Below are 21,003 nucleotides of genomic sequence, written 5' to 3' on the forward strand. Positions count from 1 at the left end.
ACATGGGTATAACTTTAAAATTCAAGCTGCACTGTTCAGGGGAAAGGTTAGGAAGCGTTTCTTCATGTAGTGCAAATCTAGAACTCTCTCCGAAAAAGCCGTTGAGGTTGATGGTCACTTGAAAATTGCAAAACTGGATTGATGTTGGATAGGCATATCAAGGGTCACAGAACTAAGGTGGGTAGGTGGAGTTCAGAAACAGATCAATCATCATCTACTTAAATGGTAGATTAGCATTGAGGGGGCTGAGTGGATTTACTAATGCTATGCTCTCAAAAACGAAATCCTGCAATCTTTACCTTTCATCAGAGTATTAATTGTAGCACCTTAGTTCTCAATATCACAGATACCATAGAATCAAAGAGTCCCGGCAGTGCAGAAGGAGGCCTATCGAAGCTGCACCGACTCTCTAAAGAGCACCCTACCTAGGCCCAATCCCCACAATCCCACTAGACACTAAGGGGCAATTTAGCATGGACAATCCACCTAACCTGCAAATCTTTGGGCTGTGGGAGGAAACCGAAGATCCGAAGGAAACCCACGCAGACACCGGGAGAAAGTGCAAACTCCACACAGTCACCCCGAGGTCAGAATCAAATCCAGCTGGCGATTAGTACACAATTAACACACTGAAGCATTTACTCTTTCTTACCTCTGAACTGAGTCCTGCACAAATCAATGAGGTAAAAAGTAGATGAAAAGATCGGTGAGTTAAGGATTAAGTGCAGTCAGCTCCTAACCAAGCTACATGAATGCAGCCATCTTTCAATGGAGCACAGCAAGATCAAACTTTAAACCCAAAACGTCAGATGTTTGTTAAACATTACTTACTTGCCAAACGGCACATTGCGAGCTGAAGGCACTGCTGCATAATAGAAATTTTTGAATTCATCCATCCAGACCTCAGCTGCCCTGCGTGTATTTCTTTTTTTTAAAAAAGAGGAAAAAATTATATTTTGTCTTTAATTAATTTTCTGCCGAGTGTCCAGTACATAATTAACCACACATAGTTAGATTTCCTTACTGGGAATGCTCTTAGAATAAGAGAGACATTAAAGGCATGCAGATAACATTGCTGAAACGATTGAGAAGTATCATTGTACGTTCATAGTACCCGAACAATGTTTTTTTAAAAATGTATTTTATTACAAACATATATCAAAACAGGTTACAGCGAATAAACACCCTGGGAAACATACTTCCCAACAATCAACTATACAGTCTGTACAGATTTCTCCCCTGTTACAACCCCCCCCCCCCCACACCACGATGAACAGCTCCTCAAACACGGTCGCAAACATCTCTAACCTTTCCTCAAACCCTCCAGAAGAGCCCCTTAACTCATACTTTATCTTCTCTAATTGCAGGAAGACGCACAGGTCACCCAACCAAGACGCTAATTTACAGAGGTCAGGCATTTTGGAATAGCTTGACCTTTTCTGGACTTATTCATGTTTTAAGTTATGCGGGGTCAGCCTTATCAGGTCTTACAGGGATCTGGCATATTGGAATAGCTTGGTCAGCTTTTCTTACATTGTACCAAGTAGTTGACCAATTTTCCCATCATGCCATTATTTAATTCGTACAACTACACAACTGGGAATACCTCGTTTTTCCCTACATTCAGCTTGTACTGCGAGAACCCTCCAAACCTCCCTCCCTAGTACGCCCATAATCCTTTCCATAATGCAGGTTCACCAAATGGTTACAGCACAGATGGTCATCTTTCGGCTCATAGTATCAACACTGGTTTATCAAAAAAGCAATCTACCTCATGCCACCCTCTAGCCTTCAACCTACACATTCTTCCTTTACAAATAATAATCCAAATGCCTGGATTGTCCTTGCCTCCACCACACTCTCAGGCAGTGCTTTCCAGATCCAAACTTACTGCTCAAAAAAGTTCCCCCTCATGTCCCAATTGCTTCTTTTGCCAATTACCGTAAATTTGTGCCCTCACATTCACCATCCTTTCGTGAGTGGGAATAATTTCTCCCTATTTATCCTGTCCAGAGCCCTCATGATTTTGTACACCTCTACCAAATCTCCACTCACTTTTGTCCAAGGAAAACAGTCCCAATCTATCTACAAAACTGAAGTTCCTCATCCATGGAACCATTTTCCTGAATCCTTTCTGTACTCTGTGCGGCAGCCAGAACAGTACCCCATACTCCAGTTGAGGCAGAACCAGTGTTCTATACAAGTTTAACATAACCTCCGAGCTTTTATACTCTAATTCCTTATTAATAAAGCATAAGATGCTCCTTCATCCCTTTTAGAATTGTACTCTTTATATTAGGGAATCCTAGGATTCTCTGGAAAGCTAGGGAGGAGATTGCTGGGCCTTTGGCTTTGATCTTTAAGTCATCTTTGTCTACAGGAATAGTGCCAGAAGACTGGAGGATAGCAAATGTTGTCCCCTTGTTCAAGAAGGGGAGTAGAGACAACCCAGGTAACTATAGACCAGTGAGCCTTACTTCTGTTGTGGGCAAAATCTTGGAAAGGTTTATAAGAGATAGGATGTATAATCATCTGGAAAGGAATAATTTGATTAGAGATAGTCAACACGGTTTTGTGAAGGGTAGGTCGTGACCAAACAGGTGGATGAGGGTAAAGCAGTTGATGTGGTGTATATGGATTTCAGTAAAGCGTTTGATAAGGTTCCCCACGGTAGACTACTGCAGAAAATACGGAGGCATGGGATTCAGGGTGATTTAGCAGTTTGGATCAGAAATTGGCTAGCTGAAAGAAGACAAAGGGTGGTGGTTGATGGGAAATGTTCAGACTGGAGTCCAGTTACTAGTGGTGTACCACAAGGATCTGTTTTGGGGCCACTGCTGTTTGTCATTTTTATAAATGACCTGGAGGAGGGCATAGATGGATGGGTGAGTAAATTTGCAGATGACACTAAAGTCGGTGGAGTTGTGGACAGTGCGGAAGGATGTTACAAGTTACAGAGGGACATAGATAAGCTGCAGCGCTGGGCTGAGAGGTGGCAAATGGAGTTTAATGCAGAAAAGTGTGAGGTGATTCATTTTGGAAGGAATAACAGGAAGACAGAGTACTGGGCTGATGGTAAGATTCTTGGCAGTGTGAATGAGTAGAGAGATCTAGGTGTCCATGTACATAGATCCCTGAAAGTTGCCACCCAGGTTGAGAGGGTTGTTAAGAAGACGTACGGTGTGTTAGCTTTTATTGGTAGAGGGATTGAGTTTCGGAGCCATGAGGTCATGTTACAGCTGTACAAAACTCTGGTGCGGCCGCATTTGGAGTATTGCGTGCAATTCTGGTCACCGCATTATAGGAAGGATGTGGAAGCATTGGAAAGGGTGCAGAGGCGATTTACCAGAATGTTGCCTGGTATGGAGGGAAGATCTTATGAGGAAAGGCTGAGGAACTTGAGGCTGTTTTTGTTATAGAGAAGGTTAAGAGGTGACTTAATTGAGGCATACAAGATGATCAGAGGATTGGATAGGGTGGACAGTGAGAGCCTTTTTCCTCGGATGGTGATGTCTAGCACGAGGGAACATAGCTTTAAATTGAGGGGAGATAGATATAGGACAGATGTCAGAGGTAGGTTCTTTATTCAGAGAGTAGTAAGGGCATGGAATGCCCTGCCTGCTACAGTAGTGGACTCACCAACACTAAGGACATTCAAATGGTCATTGGATGGACATATGGACGATAAGGGAATAGTGTAGATGGGCTTTAGAGTGGTTTCACAGGTCGGCGCAACATCGAGGGCCAAAGGGCCTGTACTGCGCTGTAATGTTCTATGTTCTATTTCTGTGTTTGTCCTAGCAAAATGAATCACTTCACACTTCTCTGCATTAAATTTCATCCGTCACTTGTCTGCCCGTTCCATCAACCTATGTCCTTCTGAAGTTCTATACTATCCTTTTCACTGCTTCTAAGTTTCGTACTATCTGCAAATTTTGAAACTGTGCCCTGTACACTTAGGGCAAGGTCATTAATATATTTCAGGAAGAGCAAGGGTCCCAACACTAACCCCTGGGCAACTGCACTACAAATTTTCCTCCAGTCAGAAAAACATCCATTCACCACTACTGTCTGTTCCCTGTCACTCAGGAAATCCATATTCATGTCGCTACTGACCCTTTCATTACATGGGTTTATAATTCTGCTCACAAGTCTGTTATGTGGCACTTTACAAATGCCTCTTTGAAGTCCAATGCTACCTCATCAAAGAGCTCGAGCAAGTTAGTCAAACACATTTTGCCCTTCACCAGTCCATGTTGGCTTTCCTTAATTAACCTGCATTCGTCCAATTGACTATTAAAGTTGTCCCTAATTATTGTTTTTAAAACCATCCCTGCCGCTGAGGTTAAACTGACTGGTCTGCAATTGCAGGGCTCATCTTTACAGCCTTTTTTTGAAAAAAGGTGTAAGAGTTGCAATTCTCCAGTCCTCAGACACCACCCCCGAGTCTAAAGAAGACAAGAAAATTATAGCCAGTGTCTCTGTAATTTCCACCTTCACTTCCCAGTGTCCTTGGATGCACTTCATCTAGTCCTGCTGCCATATCAATTTTAAATGCAGACAGCCTATCCAGTGCTACCTCCTTATCAATTTTAAACCCTTCAATTTCTTAATTACCTCTTACCATGACCTGCAGGTATCTTTTTCTTCGGTGCATCCAGATGCAAAATATATATATATATTTCTTATTGTCACAAGTAGGCTTACGTTAACACAGGGTGGCACGGTAGCACAGTGGTTAGCACTGTTGCCTCACAGCAGCAGAGTCCCAGGTTCGATTCCCGGCTTGGTCACTATCGGTACGGAGTCTGCACATTCTCCCCGTGTCTGCATATGTTTTCTCCGGGTACTCCGGTTTCCTCCCACAAGTCTCAAAAAAAGATGTGATGTTAGGTAAATTGGACATTCTGAATTCTCCTCCGTGTACCCGAACAGGTGCCAGAATGTGGCGACTAGGAGCTTTTCACAGTAACTTCATTGCAGTGTTAACGTAAGCCTACTTCTGACAATAAAGATTATTATTATCAATGAAGTTACTGTGAAAATGCCCTAGTCGCGACACGACGGTACCTGTTCAGGTACACTGAGGAAGAATTCAGAACGGCCAATACACCTAACAAGCACGTCTTTCGGGACTTGTGGGAGGAAACTGGAGCAGCTGGAGGAAACTGGAGCAGCTGGAGGAAACTGGAGCAGCTGGAGGACACAGGGAGAACGTGCAGACTCCGCACAGTGACCCAAGCAGGAATCGAACCCGGCATCCTGGCACTGTGAAACAACAGTGCTCCCCACTGTGCTACCATGCTGTATCAGGTATGCCCCCTGCCACCGTGTGTAAATCTGCTTTTTGGTCCTTAATTGGCCTCAGTCCTTTTTTACTACCCATTTACAATCTATATGAAGACTTTTGAATTCCCTCTTCTGTCAGCTGCCAGTATCTTTTCATATTCTCTCCTTTTGCTTTTCCACTTCCCCTCTGAACATTCAATATTTAGCCTGGTTCACGGACATCTGTCATAAGGAGACATTTCCTTCTTCATTAATCGTGGGAGCTAGGATCTCTTTGCTCTACCATTCCCCTTCATGGGAATAAACCTTGACTGCACCCGAACTGGCCTTTGTCATGATATGCACTCATGCACATAATGAGATACAGGCAGGCAGTGACAGATACCCAGTACAGCCAATCAACACACAGGACAGAACACAACCAATCACCAGGCAGAACACTAGAAGGTGATCTTCCACTATAAAACACACGAGGCATCAACACTCTGCCTCTTTCCATTGGTGACAACTGTAGTGACAGTCAGGGTGTATATATCAGTTAGCACCTTCTACACGTGGCTCAGAGCTAGTCTGGTCTAGTTAGTTTTAGTTAGAACACTTAGATTAGTAGAGTGTGAACCCTACGAACTGTGTGCACCGCTCCAGAAATTCAATAAAACATATTAACTAACGACTAAGTTTGGTATCTACTTTCCAGTACAACTGCATCCAGTTGCAGTCCGTGTTACCCCAGGCAGAATATCACGACAGCCTTGACTGGCTGCAGAAAAATACTTTTCACTGTACTTCGGTACATGTGACAATAAATCAATCAATCAATCTGTGGTATTGTAGGTATTACGGTACCTGAGAGGCTGAAGTACAATTGGTAGAACCTATATGTTTGCCATTGGCTAGAGTGTATAATAGCTCCCCCCTGATAGGCGGGGTATAAGAACCTGTGCCGTCCCAGCAGCCCTCATTCTGTACCTGAGCTGCTGGGAAAAACATCTAGCTTATTAAAGCCTTCAGTTGTACTACAACCTCGTTTTAGTGGTCATTGATCCGTGCATCACAATCAATCAATCAACACATTCTAGGAACTCTTGCCCTTCTCTGCATTTTAAACTATTGCTATGGCAGTCCGTATTCAGATAATTATAGTCACCCATTATAACTAATCCATAATTCTTACACTCCTCTGTAATTTCCTTGCAATTTTGTTCCTCTCCATCTTTCCCACTGGTTAATGGCCTGTAAACTGCACAAAACAATGCAATTGCACCTTTTGTAGCTCTAGCCAAACAGTTGAGGAATTCATCTGAAGCTACGAGTTTTAATCTAATAATAATAATCTTTATTAGTGTCACAAGTAGGCTTACATTAACACGGCAATGAAGTTACTGTGAAAAGCCCCTAGACACCACACTCCGGCAACCGTTTGGGTACACGGAGAGAGAATTCAGAATGTACAAATTACCTAATAGCACGTTTTTTGGAACTTGTGGGAGGAAACCGGAGCACCTGGAGGAAACCCACGCAGACACAGTAAGAATGTGCAGACTCTGCACAGACAGTGACCCAAGCCAGGAACCGAACCCGGGTCCCTGGAGCTGTGAAGTAACAGTGCTAACCACTGTGCTAACGTGCCGCCCTTAAAATTGCTGAATAAATCGTCACTGTAATGGGCAGGAATCAAACCCGGGTCAACTGCTTGGAAGGCAGCGATTGTGCCCATACCTAGATTTCATTACCAAAACCTACCTACATCACACTCCTATGCATATCTATATTGCAAGGGAAGTCAGGCTGTGTGATAGATTAGATCTCTACCAGAGCACTGTATCTAATTCTGGACATTATACATTAGAAAGGATTTTAAATATGTATATTTATTCGTCATGGGATGTTGGCATCGCTGCCTAGGCCAGCATTAAATACTCATCCCGTTCTCCTTGCAGCAGAGAGGATTATGTGAGAGATTTAATTTTAAATAGGTGTTCAAAATTATACGGGTTTGATAAATGTAGATTGGAGGAAAACTCTGGCAAGACACAAGGCGCGATCTACCCAAATGGGGACAGAATCCCTTGGCGCAAGATTAGTCGGATGTTTCCTGGCTCTTTGAGCACCTAGAAACACTCCGCTTTCTAACACCCTTCTGGGTAGATCTGGGGCCTCAGCAGGGAACTCCCTGATGAGGCCGCACTCAGCTCTATTTTCTGCACTGAGGAGTTCCGCTCGCCGTTTTTAAAAATGAATTTAGGGTACCCAATTTTTTTTCCAAATGAGGGGCAATTTAGCGTGGCCAATCCACCTAACTTGGACATCTTTGGGTTGCGGGGGTGAAACCCACGCAGACATGGGGAGAATGTGGAAACTCGAACCTGGGTCCTCAGCGCCGTTGTCCCAGTGTTAACCACTGTGCCACCGTGCTGCCCTGCCCGTGCTGCCCGTTTTTAAATGGTGCCTCGATCTCTCGAGCCCACAACGCAGCCCATGAACCTCCCCAAGCCCCAACTCACTCCAAGGGGGTCCCCGGCAAATCCACGCAGGGCCGCCCCCGGCCTGATCATTGCCGTGCTAAAAATGCCAATTTGCACCTTGGCAGTGGCAGCCTGGCAGTACTCCTGCCAGTTGACAGTGCCACATGGGCACCTTGGTGGTGCCAGGGTGCCCAGGTGGCACTAGCAGTGCCAGGGCACCACCCTACCCAGAGGGCATGCATCTGGAGGCCTCCAGTCCACCGGGAGATCCCCCCATGTGCCGTTCTGTCTAGTCCCCATTTGCGGAGACAAGCACTGAACGGCACTTTCCCGAGTTCTCCCAGGCAAGAGAGTTAGATCCCACGCCTTGGTTAGATCTTGGGGGGCGGGCGGGCAGGGGGGGGGGGGGGAAACGCATATTAGAGTGAGACTAGCTATCTTACTCTAATATGCAGATTTGCCAGAAAGTGATCCCATCCACAATAGGGGGGATTCACATTGTGACGTCTCGTCAGATCACGCTCGATCTCGAAGTGTGGCGAGTCAGCTAGATCCCAGAAATGGAATCTCCTGGCATCTACCGGTCACTTTGCACCACGCTGCTTTACGGGCACAACGCGACTGGTAGATTCCACCCATAGATTTTAAGTTGATTGACAAAAAAAGCCAAAAGGAAACAAATTCTTTGCACAGAGAGTAATGATGATTTGGAATGCACGGCCTGAAAGGATGGCGGAATTCAGTACTCACTTTCAAAAGGAAATCGGATATATATTTGAAAAATAAAATAATTTGACCGGGGAAGCCAGGGGCATGAGTGTGATTTAATTGAATAGTTCTTTTAAAGAACCAACACAGGCACCTTGGGGCAAATTACCTCCTTCCTTGCAGCACTATTCAAAAACGTTTGTGCTAACGTTTGCAGCACGGTAGCATTGTGGATAGCACAATTGCTTCACAGCTCCAGGGTCCCAGGTTCGATTCCGGCTTGGGTCACTGTCTGTGTGGAGTCTGCATATCCTCCCAGTGTGTGCGTGGGTTTCCTCCGGGTGCTCCGGTTTCCTCCCACAGTCCAAAGATGTGCGTGTTAAGTGGATTGGCCATGATAAATTGCCCTTCGTGTCCAAAATTGCCCTTGGTGTTGGGTGGGGTTACTGGGTTATGGGGATAGGGTGGAGGTGTTGACCTTGGGTAGGGTGCTCTTTCCAAGAGCCGGTGCAGACTCGATGGGCCGAATGGCCTCCTTCTGCACTGTAAATTCTATCTATGAACCCAATGCTTTAATGAATCCACATGAAATGCCTCTGCCGAAACAAGTGTTACTTTAAAATTGGCCAAAATCTGCATTAATATATTACAGGAATGCCACAGAAATGTGTGCAAATATTGCATGGTGTGAAGACTCGTAATAGGCAATCTGGCTCTTCTCATACCCACGAGCAGTCAGGACACGTCCCTTGGTGAATCAAATGGTCTTTTGATATCTGGCAATCGCTCTCAAGTGTTTGGTCAGTGGTAATTATCACTGCTTAGATAAAGGTGAAACTTTCAATGGTCAATTACTGTTAGGTGACGTACATTTAGTTTTAATAATGCAAAAACTGCAGTCCATGGATACTTCTTCTGGGGCATCCATGATCATCCACAATTAAAAGCGTCACTTATTTAACATAATAGGGCCTTTAACATGATAGAACACCCCAAGGTGCTGCACAGGGGAAGTTAACAAAATTTGTCACTGAGTTATAGAAGAGATATTTAAAATGGTAACCAATAACTTTAAAGAACTAGGATTTAAGCAGCATTATAAATGACAAGAAAGAGAGAGGTGGAGAAGTTGCGGAAAGGAATTCTAAAGTTCAGAGCCTTGGCAGTTGAAGGCACAGCTGCCAATGGTAAGGTAATGAAAATGAGGAATGTGCAAGAAATAGGGTTTCCAACTCTAGCTGGTTATATTCCTAGACGTCTCATTGCAGGACCCCCCCCATCTCTAATATGCAATTGACACTAGTTCAACCCCGGCTTGAGTATCGTGTACTGTTCTTGGTGTCACACTTTTGGAAGGATGTGAATGGATTGGAGAGAAAGCAGAAGAGGTTTATAAGAATCATTCCAGGGATTAAAACCTCCAGTTATGAAGACAGATTGGGGAAGTTGACAATGTTCTCCTTGGCGAGAAGGTGGCTAAGAGGGGGTTTGAAAGAGGTGTTCAAAATCATGAGGGGGCTGAGCAGAGTACATAGGGAGAAACTGTTCCTGCTCATAAAAGGATCACGAACGAGAGGGCACAAATTTAATGTGATTTGCAAAAGAAGCAAGAATGACGTGAGAAAAAACATTTCTACACAGCAAGTGGTTCAGGTCTGGAAGGCACTGCCTGGAAATATGGTGGAGACAGGATCAACTGAAGCATTCAAGAAGGCATTCGATGATTATTTGAATGGAAACAATGTTCAGGGTTACAGGGAACAGGCAGGAAAATGGCACAAAGTCATTTAGAGCGAGGTGCAGATACAATGGGCTGAAAGGCCTTCTTCTACACCGTAACAATTCTGTGGTTCAATACCCCACTCGGTCAAACAAACTTTTTTCATAACTGCAGTATTTTTAGAGCTGAAATGAGATTTCATCAAAGAAAATTAAAACTAACACAATGTTTTATGTCTTTCTCTTGTGGCCAGATGATTAACATTGAATTCCTGGAGCTTGGCGACCCTAGCAATAATCTAGAATTAGAGGATTACAGAGATCTCTGAGGATTGCAAGAGCCTAAGAGATTACAGATATGGGGGTGGAGGAAGATTTGAAAACGAGGCTAAATTTTAAATGTCAGAAATATTTACCTTGCAAAAACAGTACCGCTGCCTCCAGGAAATGTATATGGATGTTGCTTGCGGAATACATGGCCTACGCGACTACATGGAATGATTTCAAGGATGCCTCCACATTGCCACACCCGAAAGGAAATCTCTGAAAGAAAGAGTGTTCGTAAAATACATCAAACTAGTTAATTTTCAAAATGTTCTTGCTTACCAAAATCCATACCCACCCTAATCCTTTTCCTTATAATTCTGCACTTCCTGGGAGCACAGAAGGGCCAATAGCAAAACCACAGACCTTCATGACAATACTTGGTTCAATAAGTCATAGTTGACCAATGTTTAAGATTCTGCATGGAAGGGAAAGATGTGCAGGGGATAATACCGTGAGAAATTCTTGTGCTTCTTGCATAAACTTTGTGACTTAGTCAAGTGGTCCACTATAGAATCATAGAATGGCTACAGAACAGAAGGAAGCCATTCAGCCCATCTGGTCTGTATCAGCTCTCTGCGAGACCTGTTTAGATGTCCCAATCACCATTAGCCCTGCAAATGCTCTCTTTTCAGATAATTATCCAATACCCTTTTAAAAGCTGTGATTGAATCTTCCTCCACCACACTATCAAGCAATGCATAACAGATCCTATACACTCGCTGCATAAAAACATTTTCCTTCTTGTCGCCTCTGCTTCTTTCGCCAAACACCTTAAATTGGCATTGTCTGGTTCTTGACCTTTCTGCCAATGTTAACAGTTTATTTCTGTATACACCCCTCCTTTGAACATCTCTCTACTCCGGAACCTTGCCTGGAGGGTAATAAACTACATAATGTCCACTGGTATTCCGGCCCTTCAATTCTATGTAGTCCATATCAACAACTACTCGCACTTATAAAGCACCTTTAATATAGTAAAACATCCTAAGACACTTTACAAAAGTGTGCACTGAACCACAGAAAGGAATAATAGGTTTTAAAGAACATCTTAAAAGGGAATGAGAGAGAAGGAGAGACAGGGAAATTGAAAGAAATTCCAGAACTTAGGACCTAGGCTGCTTAAGCCTGCCCGCAATAGTGAACCAATGAAAACTGGAGATGTGCAAGATCATCCAAAAATCAAAGGAATGCCGAGAATCTGGAGGCTTGTTGGACTCCGGGGAGGGGGGAGTTACAGAGATAGTTTTGGGGGGCAAGTCTCATGAGGGATTTGAAAACAATGCTACCTGAGCAGAAGCCCATTAAGATAAGGAAGAAAGCCAGAGATGAATAGGACTTGCCTATATCCTAATTTACACCGTGTTTGAATTAACTCAAGTTTATGGAGGTGGAAGATGGGGAAAACGATGGGGTTTCCCGCTAGAGCCCTACAATATTCCATCACAAGATGGACATAAACTCTACAGAACACTTCTGATAGTGACAAGCAGAGCAAGACATTTCTCACTGCCATCTTTTCCTCAGCATAGGTCAGATCCAGTTATTGAACCAAATATACGATTTGCAACTGCAGAGAACCTGCCTCCTAACAAGGATGCAACATCACGACTTCCGGTGGCGGCTATGAGGGAGTCAGTCGCATACTTGGTGGCTCCCGCTCTGGACCCTTTTCCCCCGACTTTTTCGTGGCTTTGAGTTCTGATTTTGAAAGTTGGGCATTTAAGCACTGGATCCACACAGTGGTGCATGGAATGGAGAACCCCAAGGGATCGTAAGGGAAGAAATAGAAAGATAAGCAAGAGCTGGGTAGAAGTGGCCGCTGAAGCTAACATGACCGAGGTTCGGACCCCTGCTGCGACGGCCCAGCCATCGATGGAGGAGCTGATGCAGGTCATCCAAGAGGGCTTCGCCAGACAGAAACGAGATTGTCTCGACCCAATAAAGGAGTCGGTCGATCGGATGAAACGCAAACTGGATGCCCAGGATCGGACGATCCAGAAGTTGGAGAAAGTGCTGGCGGAACAGGAGGAGCACCAAACGGTGGTGGAGCTGGAGGTGGGGATGCTGAAGGATCAGCAGAAAAAGCTGTTAGAAAAGGTGGAAGAGCTGGAGAACAGCACGCGCTGGCAGAACTTAAGAATTGTTGGTCTCCCTGAGGGGGCTGATGCTGGCAATTTTGTGGTAAATATGTTCCAGAAGCTTCTGGGGGAGGGGGCCTTTCCCCGACCGTTGGAGGTGGACAGGGCATACAGGGCGATGGCGAGGAAGCCACGGCCGGGGGACCCCCCAAAGGGCGATGGTGGTTCGGTTCCACAGATTTTTGGATAAAGAGTGTGTCCTTCAGTGGGCTAAACGTACCAGGAGCTGCAAGTGGGACAATAGCATATTGCCTATCTATCAGGACCTGAGTGTGGAGGTGGCCAGAAGAAGGGTAGGCTTCAGGCAAGTGAAGGAGATCCTGTTCAAGAAGAAAGTGAAGTTCGGGGTCCTCTACCCGGTGCGCCTCTGGGTCACTCATGAGGACCAGCACCATTACTTCGGGTCGCCCGAAGAGGCAATGGATTTTGCCAAGAAGAAGGGTCTGGCGCAGAACTGAGAACTGTTTGGACTTAAGCGGCTGCATCTTTCTCTTTTTTTTTGAACAATGTATATATGGCTTGATTGTTGCCTTTTTTTTGTCTTTGAAGTTTGGGTGAAGATGGGGGAGTAAAAGATATTCGGTTTTTGTTGGGTTTTTCGATGTTTTGATGGGGATGGTTGGTGGGGGCTTTCTTTATTTTGTATTACTTTAAATTGTATTATTGAGGGGTTTTCTTGTGGGGTCTCTGTCTCTCTTAGGCTGTCTCCTAGGTAATTAGGAGATTGTTCGGTTTGATGCGGGAAGCGGTTTCGATGGGCGGGGGGAGAGGGGAGTAGGGAACAATAGGTGGGAGACTTTGTGGCGCCAGAGGCGAGGGTCACCAGGCAAGCTGGGTGAGCTAGTCCACGGAAGCACAGTGGGGGGGGGGGTGTATTGGTTCAATACGGGGCAGGGGTTGGGTTATAGGGTGATGTTGCTGGAGAGGGAGGGGTGGAAAAGAGAGTTGCTCTGCTGACGAGGGAGGGACTTGGGTTCGGGGACGGAGAGGAGGTCGGGGGTGAGGGCTACCTGGAGGCGGGCAGATGGCGGCGCGGCGCATGGGCGGGGGGCGGGCCCAGAAAGGGGGATGGCTGATTGGCCGGGGGGGGGGGGGGCGCGGTGCCCCCCAACCAGGCTGATCACCTGGAACGTTAGAGGGCTGAATCGGCCGGTCAAGAGGGCCCTTGTGTTCGCGCACCTGAGGGCTCTGAAGGGGGACGTGGTGATGTTGCAGGAGACACACCTGAGAGTGGCGGATCAAGTTAGGCTGAGGAAGGGCTGGGTCAGTCAGGTCTTCCATTCAGGGCTCGATACCAAGACAAGAGGGGTGGCGATTTTAATTAATAAGCGGATGCAATTCCAGGCGGGCAGTATAATTTCGGATGGGGGGGTGGCCGTTATGTTATGGTGAGCGGTAAGCTGGAGGGGAGGAAGGTGGTATTGGTTAATGTCTATGCGCCGAACTGGGACGATGTTGAATTCATCAAGAGGGTGCTGGGGAAGATACCGGATCTGGTCTCGCACAAGCTGGTGATGGGAGGGGATTTTAATACGGTTATCGACCCCGGCCTGGATCGGTCGTGTTCGAAAACGGGGAGGGTGCCAGCGATGGCAAAGGAGCTGATAGGGTTCATGGAGGAGATGGGGGGATCGACCCATGGAGGTTTAGGCAGCCGAAGGCTAGGGAGTTTTCTTTCTACTCGCATGTACACAGGGTGTATTCCCGGATTGACTTTTTCATTTTGAGTAGGGATCTGCTGGCGGGGGTGGTGGACACGGGGTACTCGGCCATCACTATTTCGGACCATGCCCCACACTGGGTGGAACTGCAGGTCAGTGAGGAGAGCTTCCAACGCCCGCAGTTGGCGGACGAGGCGGTGTGCGAGAGAGTAAGGAAGTGCATGCAGGTCTACCTGCAGGTCAACGACACAGGGGAAGTCTCAGCAGCGGTGGTCTGGGAGGCGCTGACGGCAGTGGTGAGAGGGGAACTGATCTCAATCCGAGCTCATAGGGACAGGACGGACAGGGCAGAAACGGACCGATTGATCAAGGAGATCCTACGGGTAGATAGGGGGTATGCGGTGACTCCAGGGGCGGAACTGTTAAGGGAGCGCCGGAGGCTGCAGACTGAGTTTGGGGTATTGTCCACAGGCATGAATATGGAGAGAAGGCCAGCAGAATGCTGGCACAGCAGTTGAAGAAGAGGGAGGCGGCCAGGGGAATTGATAAGGTGGTCGACGGGGGTGGGAACCTGGTAGGGGACTCGGCTGGGCTAAACAGGGCGTTAGGGACTTTTATAGCGGACTCTACTGCTCGGAACTCCCCACGGGACCTGAGGAGATGAAACGCTTTCTGGACGGGTTGACTTTCCCAAGGGTGGGTAGGGAGCTGGTGGGTGAGTTGGGGGCTTCGATTAGGGCCGAAGAAATATCTGAGGGCTTGAAGGCGATGCAGTCGGGTAAAGCTCCGGGGCCAGACGGGTTCCCAGTGGAATTTTACAAGAAATGTTCGGGGATATTAGGGCCGTTGCTGGTTAAGGTTTTTAACGAGGCGAGGGATAGAGGGGTGCTGCCCCCGACGATGTCACAGGCCACCATCTCGTTAATATTGAAGTGGGACCCGGAGCTATGTGGGTCCTATAGGCCGATTTTGTTGCTGAATGTGGATGCTAAGTTGCTGGTCACGGTGTTGGCCTCCAGGATTGAAGATTGTGTGCCGAAGGTGATTATGGAGGACCAAACCGGATTTGTCAAGGGTAGGCAGTTGGTAGCCAATATAAGAAGGCTGCTCAACGTGATTATGATGCCCCCGGAGAGTAGGGAAGTTGAGGTAGTTGTGGCCATGGATGCAGAGAAGGCGTTTGACGGGCAGAGTGGGACTATCTATGGGAGGTACTGGGACTGTTTGGGTTTGGTAGGGGCTTTGTCGACTGGGTCAGGCTGTTGTACCAGGCCCCGGAAGCCAGTGTAAGGACGAATAATACGACCTCGGGCTATTTTAGGCTGCACCGGGGGACAAGACAGGGATGTCCCCTCTCCCCACTGCTGTTTGCGTCAGCCATAGAGCCGCTGGCAATTGCTCGGAGAGCTTCTAGGGGCTGGAAAGGGCTGGTTAGGGGGGGGGGGGGTGGATCATAGGGTATCGCAGTATGCGGATGACTTACTCCTATATGTAGCAGATCCAGGGGCAGGGATGATGGAGATTATGGCGATTCTGGGGGAATTCGGCCGGTTTCCGGGATACAAATTGAATATGACGAAGAGTGAGATGTTTGTAGTCCAGGCAATGAGTCAGATGGGCCAGCTGGGGGAGTTACCGTTCAGGTTAGCGGGAGACAATTTTAGATATCTGGGGATACAAGTGGCGCACGACTGGAGCCGGTTACACAAGTTGAACTTGTCCCGGCTGGTTGAGCAGATGAGGGGCGAGTTTCGGAGATGGGATGCACTCCCGCTGTCACTGGCGGGGAGGGTGCAGATGGTTCAGGTGGCGATATTGCCGAGATTTTTATTTGTGTTCCAATGCCTCCCGATTTTTACCCCGGGGTCCTTTTTTAAGAGGATCAACAAAATTATATTGGGCTTTGTTTGGGCGGGTAAGTCCCCACGGGTGAAAAAAGTGATGCTCGAGAGGAATCGGGGGCAGGGGGGCATGTAACATAGTACCAAATTTGCCCTGCCAAATTTTAGTAATTATTATTGGGCGGCCAATATTGCGATGATAAGGAAGTAGGTAGTGGGGACGGGGGCGGCTTGGGAGCGGATGGAGGCAGCCTCATGCAGGGGCACCAGCTTGGGGGCGATGATAACGGCACCATTGCTGTTCCCACCGGCGAGATATTCTGCCAGTCCCGTGGTGGTGGCGGCCCTGAGGATCTGGGGTCAGTGGAGGAGGTACGTTGGTGCAGTGGGTGCATCGGTGTGGTCCCCAATATGTGACAACCATCGGTTCACTCCTGGGAGCCTAGACGGGGGATTTCAGGTATGGCAAAGGGCGGGAATTGAGAAGATGGGGGATCTGTTTCTGGAAGGGAGTTTCCCCAGCTTGAGGGCACTGGAGGAGAAGTTCGGGCTGGCAGCAGGGAATGACTTCAGATATCTACAGGTGCGTGCCTTTCTGCGCAGGCAGGTATCATCCTTCCCACTCCTCCCACTAAGGGGGATCTAGGATAGGGTACTGTCTAGGGGATGGGTGGGGGAGGGGAGCATCTCGGACATCTACAAAGAATTAATGGGGGCGGAGGAGAAGCATATAGAGTAAGTGGGAGGAGGAACTGGGGGGTGAGCTGGAAGACGGCCTATGGGCGGAGGCGCTGAGCAGGGTCCACGCGACCGCTACATGCGCAAGACTCGGCTTGATCCAATTTAAGGTGGTGCACCGGGCACACATGACAGCGAATTGGATGTGTAGATTTTTTGGGGTGGAAGCCAAGTGTGTCAGGTGTGCGGGTGGACCAGCGAACCATGTCCACATGTTCTGGGCATGCCCAAAAATTAGGGGATATTGGCAGGGGTTCGCGGATGTCATGTCCAGGGTATTGAAGACAAGGGTGGAAATGAGTCCAGGGGCAGCAATCTTTGAGGTACTGGAAGACCCGGGTGTTCAGGAGGAGAGAGAGGCAGATGTTCTGGCCTTTTCCTCCTTGGTAGCCCGGCGCCGGATATTACTGGCTTGGAGGGAGTCTAGGCCTCCGAAGTCAGAGGCCTGGTTAACTGACATGGCGAGCTTTCTCGGCCTGGAAAAGATCAAGTTCGCCTTGAGAGGGTCGCTGTCAGGGTTCACCTGGAGGTGGCAACCATTCATTGTCTTCTTTGCGGAGAATTAATCGTCAGTAGAGGAGGGGGGGGGGGTTAGGGTAGTATAGAGTAGGGGGTTAAATAGGCGGGCCTTGAAGGGACGGATGTGGATGTCGGCGGTTGCTTTTTGATTACTGTTCTTTGTACTCTATTGTTTTTATACTGTGATTGTTTGTGATGCCAAAAATATCTCATTAAAAATTGTTTGTTGAAAAAAAAAGGAGTGCAACATCACTATAATCTTTCTCTGCAAGCCCACTGACTTATTGCTGGAGTTAATTCTTTGCATATCTGCTTACAGTGGCACTATGGGAAGTCACTCACCCTGGAGGGTATAACACATTTGATGACAAAAAAAGGAGGCAAACATGCTTCCTAAAAAAGCTCCTGCACAAACTGAAGTACTTTCTTATAAAATATAACTGGAAATTGAGAATACCTAACTGCACAGTATGATCATAAACAGATTAATGTTTACCCTCTAAAAACCATCAATCAGCTTTAAGGGGCTATGGAACTATGTTACATGCCTCCTCATCTCTTCTGTGATAGTGCTCAGGATGTGACAGCTTATCTCATCAAAATGAACTCTCAACTTGAGACACAGTCTCCCTGCACTGAGTGCATCACAATAAGAAACATATCCCGAGCAGGGTGCCTGCTTATAGAGGTACATCAGCCATTAGAACGGTAAGGACATTCTCCATTATGTCTAGCCTGATGCCAACCAGCAGAATACGGTGGGCGGGCTGAGGTGGTTGGGTATGGTCAGTCGGAGTCGGAGTTCCACAGGCACTATCAGTTTGCAAGATTTGCACGAGTTTAAAACAGCTGCTGCAGGTGGTCCAGCAGAGAATCACTTTGATGAATTGTGTTTGCATTAAAAAATGACAACTCAGATTAGAAACTAGGGGCGCGATCTAACGGAAAGGTTTCGGAGTGTCATTTCAGGCGGGTTTGGCTGGGAGTTTTCCCCCCACACTGTCGCCGGGTTCCTCGCCGCTATCTAATCACATTTAGTTATTTTTTCCATCACAAGATGGACATCAACTCCACAGAACACTTCAGATAGTGACAAGCAGAGCAAGACATTTCTCACTGCCATCTTTTCCTCAGCATAGGTCAGATCCAGTTATTGAACCAATATACGATTTGCAACTGCAGAGAACCTGCCTCCGACAAGGAGTGCACCATCACCTGGCGAGTTTCTCTTCGGGCTAGCCGACATTTAGAATTTTGCCATCACCGGGGAGCTGAACTCGCTGGCCAAGCCGTCCCCTCAGATATCAGGCCACCATTTTGAAAGGGGCCCCGATATTTATGTGAGCTTGATGGTCCCCCACACCACCCATCCACAGGCTACGCACACATGGGCACTACCCTACAATTCCACCCCCCCCCCCCCGCTATGATGTTGCTGAGGGCCCCCTCCCCTTTCAGGCCTTCCCACAGCCCCTTTCGGCCGTTAATGTAGTCAGTAGATCGCTCCCTTGATGCTATAATACTCATGCCAGAAAAATGCCCTCTAGGGGGGTTCAGGTAATGTGAGCACGGTAATACCAGCTTTTCTGCAGGCTGTGGTGCTTCTCATTTTTTAATCCTCCTTTTATCTTGTTTGCACAGCACATGCTTGCCTAATCTTCATAGTATGTCCCAAGATGATTTTTGATTGAGTGTTGGGGGAAAAATGCAGAGGAATCCCAAGAAAGCTGACGATAAAAAGGAGCAGTCGGATGCAATGGGGTGGTGTCGTTTCCTCAATATGGCGACCGGATCCTTGAGCGGCGCTTTCCGTCGGGCTGCAAATGATGACGGAGGACATTATCAGCGTGATAGACGACAAACTCGGCTTAGTATAAATGCTCATGAGACTGAGCTCCAGCATACTAATAAAAGACTCGATGAAACAGAGAAAAGAATCCTGAACGTTTAAGATGTTGCTTCCTCAGCTAGAGCTCAAATTCAATCCTTGGATGACCAGCTGCGTGGTGTGTCAAAAATCCTGGAGGATCTGGAGAGCCAAGGCCGGAGGAAGGATGTCGCGGTCGTCAGTTTGTCAGAAGGAGTGGAGGATTAGATCCCTGTTAGTTTTTTTGAGAGCTGGCTACCACGTTTCCTTAAGCTGGATGTGAAGGCTGGGTGTTTCAAGCTGGAAAGGACACATCATGTCCTGTCTTTGAGGGGTAAGGACAATCAACGTCACAGACCCATATTCATTGCTTTCACAACTTCAAAGATCGCCAGACGGTTCTGGAGGCGGTGAGGCGTGGCAGGATCCGCTGGGGACAATCTAATTTTTCCCAGACTTCTCGGCGGCAACATAGCAGAAGCTTAGAGGCTTTGATGAAGTCAGAAAACAGCTCAAGGCAGCTGGAGTGAATTATGCCCTGCTTTATCCTGCGATCCTGAGGGTGATATCCGGCAACTCCATTAAATCTTTCGATAATCCGGCTTTCAATAAGCCTTGGTCTTCGTAAAATCCATAGGTGGTGAGGATTTAGACTGACAGTCTGCAGCTCGTTGAAATATTTGGACTTTCCTCCTGTTATAATGCCTTTTGTCTGATCTTATATTGTCATATATCATGTTTATTGAGGTGTTAAGAAGTGAGCAGTTTACGGAATGTTTTATTCTTAAGAATCTCAGGGAACTTCATCTATGGTAGCTGTGTGGTGGCACGGTGGCACAGTGGTTAGAACTGCTGCCTCAAGACGCCGAGGACCCTGGTTTGATCCTAACCCTAGGTCACTGCCCATGTGGAGTTTGCACATTCTCCCCATGTCTGCATGAGTCTCACCCCACAACCCAAAGATGTGCAATGTATGTGGTTTGGCCAAGCTAAATTGCCGCTTAATTGAAAAAACAAGAATTGCGACACCTACATTTAAAAAAAAATCTATGGTAGCTGTGTTACATGTTAGCTATCCGTCATTTTCTCTTCTTTTCTGTATCTTTATTTTTGCTTAACTTAAAATGTCCAATTCTCTTTTTTTTTTCCAATTAAGGGGCAATTTAGCGTGGCCAATCCATCTACCCTGCCCATCTTTGGGTTGTGGAGGAGAGTCCTCACTTTTCACAGTAACTTGTGTTGAGGATGTCCGTTTAAAACTATTGTGGTCGAAACCAGAGGGCAATGAAAGGCACATAGGGTCAGTTAAATGAAGGACAAACTAAACCTCTGTATAATAAAGGAAATTAGCACAGGCAAGAAAAATGTGATATGTATATATACAACTGTTTATAAATATGAGAAATGCCAATAAAATGATTTTTAAAAAAAAACTATTGTGGTCATGATTGTTTTATATTTTTGTTGTGTTGGGGTTTATACGGCATTGACAAGATCCTGAAATGGTACAGACAAGTATCTTATCCGAAAAAGAACACTATAGAGTCGATTTCGGCGTGAGAACAGCTGGTGAGTCAGTTTCAGCGGGAGCATTGCGGAAGTGGCTGCTGGGAGGTAAGTCAACCTTTAAAAGCACTTGTCTTTGCAGGGGCAGGCCAGTCGATTTCGGCGTGAGAACAGCTGGTGAGTCAGTTTCAGCGGGAGCATTGCGGAAGTGGCTGCTGGGAGGTA

General features: G+C 46.9%; 1 protein-coding gene across 1 annotated transcript in view; it reads right to left on the minus strand.

The window, feature by feature from the left end:
- The window catches only part of galnt2 (UDP-N-acetyl-alpha-D-galactosamine:polypeptide N-acetylgalactosaminyltransferase 2), a 168,442-nt gene that overhangs the window by 31,916 nt on the left and 115,523 nt on the right, over positions 1-21,003 (minus strand). The window contains exons 11-12 of the mRNA XM_072498458.1: positions 10,598-10,724; positions 832-924 (exon numbers count right to left, since the gene is read on the minus strand). Of these exons, the coding sequence (XP_072354559.1) occupies positions 832-924; positions 10,598-10,724 (220 nt within the window). The remainder of the gene's footprint in view (positions 1-831; positions 925-10,597; positions 10,725-21,003) is intronic.

The sequence above is a fragment of the Scyliorhinus torazame genome, chromosome 4 (genome assembly GCF_047496885.1).
Source record: "Scyliorhinus torazame isolate Kashiwa2021f chromosome 4, sScyTor2.1, whole genome shotgun sequence".
In the NCBI taxonomy this organism is placed as follows: Eukaryota; Metazoa; Chordata; class Chondrichthyes; order Carcharhiniformes; family Scyliorhinidae; genus Scyliorhinus; species Scyliorhinus torazame.